Below are 3,325 nucleotides of genomic sequence, written 5' to 3'. Positions count from 1 at the left end.
AAAAAAAAAAAAAAAAAAAAAAGGTATTGGCTGCATTTCTTAGCAATAATATTCTTTCTAGTTAGTGAATCATGCACTCAAAACATTGCCTTTTATGTATGTCATCTTTACCAAAGAGTTTATATTCTTCTCTGAAAAGTATGAATGATAATATCATGTATTTATATTTCAAAGAGCAGCACAGATGATAATATGGTAAGGTCTAAGTCTGCCTTGATTAGTTTAATTTTCTGTTTCCTGTGCTATAAGTACCTATACTGAGCGGAGAAATATTAAAATATGGCAGGTGTCTAGGCATAAACTAGAATATTCTCAAGATAAGGACCAGGTCTAGGAGACTCATGGGAGCTGGGGAGTTGGAAAGAGAAGGTCATCAGGTATATCTGATGGGGCAACAGGACCTCAAAGTACTTTGGGGTAAATATTCAGGTAAGAGCACTATCCCTGTGACTCAGTTGTGTCACATGGAGTGGCTGCTAGTATCATATTGCTGCCATCGCTCAGGGGAAGAGCTCTACCCTGGGATGCTGCAGCTAGAAGATATCATCCTGCAGGAGACAACTTAAAGTCATGAAGCAGGAGCCAACCTCCCCGATTGGAAGGTGAGGGAGCTCTTGGCAGAATTCAGAAGAACTTCTTGCTGCTTCATGTGAATTCCCAGAAAAATGGCAAAGACTTCTGAGGGAGGCTGGAGTACTTGTCATGTTGCAATTAATGTGATTCTATTTTACAGCAGTGAGTGGTACTTGTTGGAGAAGAACATCAGCAAGGTTCTTATCCATGAAAGGGATTGTGCATTTTAGGGTGGTGGTCACTTCCCCAGCTATCAAGTCAGTCACTGGGGAGACTTGTACCTTGTCCTATCCCTCTTACAGGATACCAGGCACTGCTCCAAGTATGTACTTGGTGAATATTTGCTCAGTTACTTCGCATAACAAGCCTGTTACAATTCCCATTTACTTAGAGAAAGAAGAAGCACAAGAGGTTTATGTAACTTATCCAGGTCATATGGCTTATAAGTAGCAAATCTGGGATCTGGAGTACAGGATCTGGGTCCAGAGTCTGCTTATCCACTAGCAGGTGACACTTGTAGCTGGCAAACAGAAAGTGTTCACTAAGTGCAGATCTGAATATTTTTTTCCCAAGAGATTAAAAATACTTTAAGCTTGTTATTCTGGGTTTAATAAGCTGACTATTTTTTAAAGCAAACTGACTGAAAAATGTTTATAAATACACCAAAGTGAAAAAAATATGAAATAATCAGAACATGTTATAATGATTTATAAGATATTCCAATTAACCTAGGAAAATTACTTCATGCTTTCAAGGTCTTCTCATCCCACAGAGAAACTAAATGTCTAGGAAGTTCTATAGCCCACAACAAGCCACAGAGCTAACAAGTAAATTAGACTTTTCTGGAGCCTAGGATTGCTGATTATTCCTCTAGCTCTTTCTCCTGGGATTACATAGCAGCCTATTCTACTGGAAGAGGATTGTGCTAACCCTGGAGGTTAATAACCTGAACAACTCGATCTCAAGGATCATGCTTCATTTGTTTTTCCTTGCATTTAGTTTATAGGAAGAAAGCAATTCTAACTGACTATTATGTTTAATTATTCTATGCAGTCATCCCAATAGGCCAACATAAACCATTAAAAAGAGGAAGGTAGACGAAACACAGTGTATAACCATCCTGACTTCAAATACAGAGAATGAGCATTCATTCAGTTCTGAGTCAGGCAATCAATTGAACACTAGAAAAGGATCATTAAAACAGATCAAGAAATCTTCCAGCCTGTCCTCCAAATTCACCTACCTTAGTGCGGATGATGAGGGGAAGTGGCAATAAACCCAACAAACTAACAGCTGTGAGGAGAAGCCGGCGATACGCTAAGATATAACTGAAAAGTTTCATGGTCTCAAGCAGGCAGCGTTGGTGATGTTCTCCTCAATATAAGGCAGATGTTAAATAACCAACCTGGATTAATATTTTTCCAGCACATTGTCTTCACTCACTGCCCTATGCAGACCAACATTAGTTAAAATTAAATCTCATTTTTTATTGCTTTACTATCACAATTAAAACAGAGATATAAGCTCAAGAGTGTTTATGAGAAAGCAAAGGCCATTTGCTTGTGTAGTTTTCGAAAAGTAAAATTGCTCTTCTCTTTCTTATTTTATATACATTAGCTGGATGACAGACTGGAAAATCCCCTCACTTCCTGTAACTGGAGTCATCACCAAAATTGTGGTGGCTCCTTGATTGTATTTTCACAGGCGGTCACCAGCACCTTGTCCAGGAAAGTATATTATCAATGTCTAAACTGACATAGCAACTTTAGCAGTAAGGATTTCAGTGTATGGTCATGGAGTAAAGAAAGTATTTTTCAGGGCTGATGGATTTTCCTGGGTCTTTTCAGCTCATGTATTGAGATAGTCCTCTTTAAAATTAATGGCAAATTTCCCCTGTAGGTTTAAAGCAAAATTTTATGTATCTCTTAGACCTACTACCTATTTTGATAGGAAGCCAAAGGTAAGCATAGTCTTATATCAGCTCTCTCCTTTAAGACCTTTGTAGGCTTGAATTGATACTATTGCGCTGATATTGACTATATAACTATGAGGGAATCTGCACCCAAATTAATCACGAGAGCCTTTGGTGTCTGTGGGTGTCAGTGGGAAATGGTGTGTGTGAAGATGGGACTTTTCCAACAGTGATATGGAGGATGTATTTTTCAATTTCTTAGGGCTAGGGATTCTTTGGTCTGTTTCTTGTTTTATCCACTAACTACCCAATAAATCTTAATTAAGCAACTGTGATGCATTTAGTCCTAAATATAAACAAAACATATTCTCAGTCCTTCTATAATTTATAGTAAATTTCTCTTGACACAAATAACCTTACTTTTATGTAATCGGTGGTTAACATTTAGACCTTATTTCTACTCCCCTACTAATATAATTCTGTTTTCTTTTCCTGTCATGAGGAAAAACTTTCTTTTGCCAACATTCACTATATTAATGTAAACGAGAAAGGTTTTTTCCTCTAAAAGTATAAATTTCTAGGCAAATTACATGTGGTGATTCAGGAAAATCAGGCTGGTGATTAAAAAAAAAAACTCTAAATTGGAAAGGCATATTTCATCACAATTTTTTCCAGATGAAAGAAAGAGCAAGTAGTACATTAATAATAATGGAAATAAACAATGAGCAATAATAAATGATGTTTAAAGTACCTTAAAAGAACTGAGTTGCTAAAATAATTGCAATACTATTAACACTCTATACAATTCATCACATGTGTTTTTCCCCATATTTTTTGAAG

The 3,325-nt window shown here is 36.8% G+C and overlaps 1 protein-coding gene across 1 annotated transcript in view; it reads right to left on the bottom strand.

Moving 5' to 3' along the window:
- Slc13a1 (solute carrier family 13 member 1) overlaps positions 1-1,956 on the bottom strand; it is a 94,843-nt gene extending 92,887 nt beyond the window's left edge. Inside the window, exon 1 of the mRNA XM_010635378.3 lies at positions 1,817-1,956. Within this exon, the coding sequence (XP_010633680.1) occupies positions 1,817-1,915 (99 nt within the window). The 5' untranslated portion in view covers positions 1,916-1,956. The remainder of the gene's footprint in view (positions 1-1,816) is intronic.
- Between the last annotated feature and the right edge of the window lie 1,369 nt (positions 1,957-3,325).

Source organism: Fukomys damarensis, unplaced genomic scaffold (genome assembly GCF_012274545.1).
Source record: "Fukomys damarensis isolate Sample0158 unplaced genomic scaffold, DMR_v1.0_HiC HiC_scaffold_4, whole genome shotgun sequence".
Taxonomy (NCBI): Eukaryota; Metazoa; Chordata; class Mammalia; order Rodentia; family Bathyergidae; genus Fukomys; species Fukomys damarensis.
This window is presented reverse-complemented; position numbering and strand designations above follow the sequence as displayed.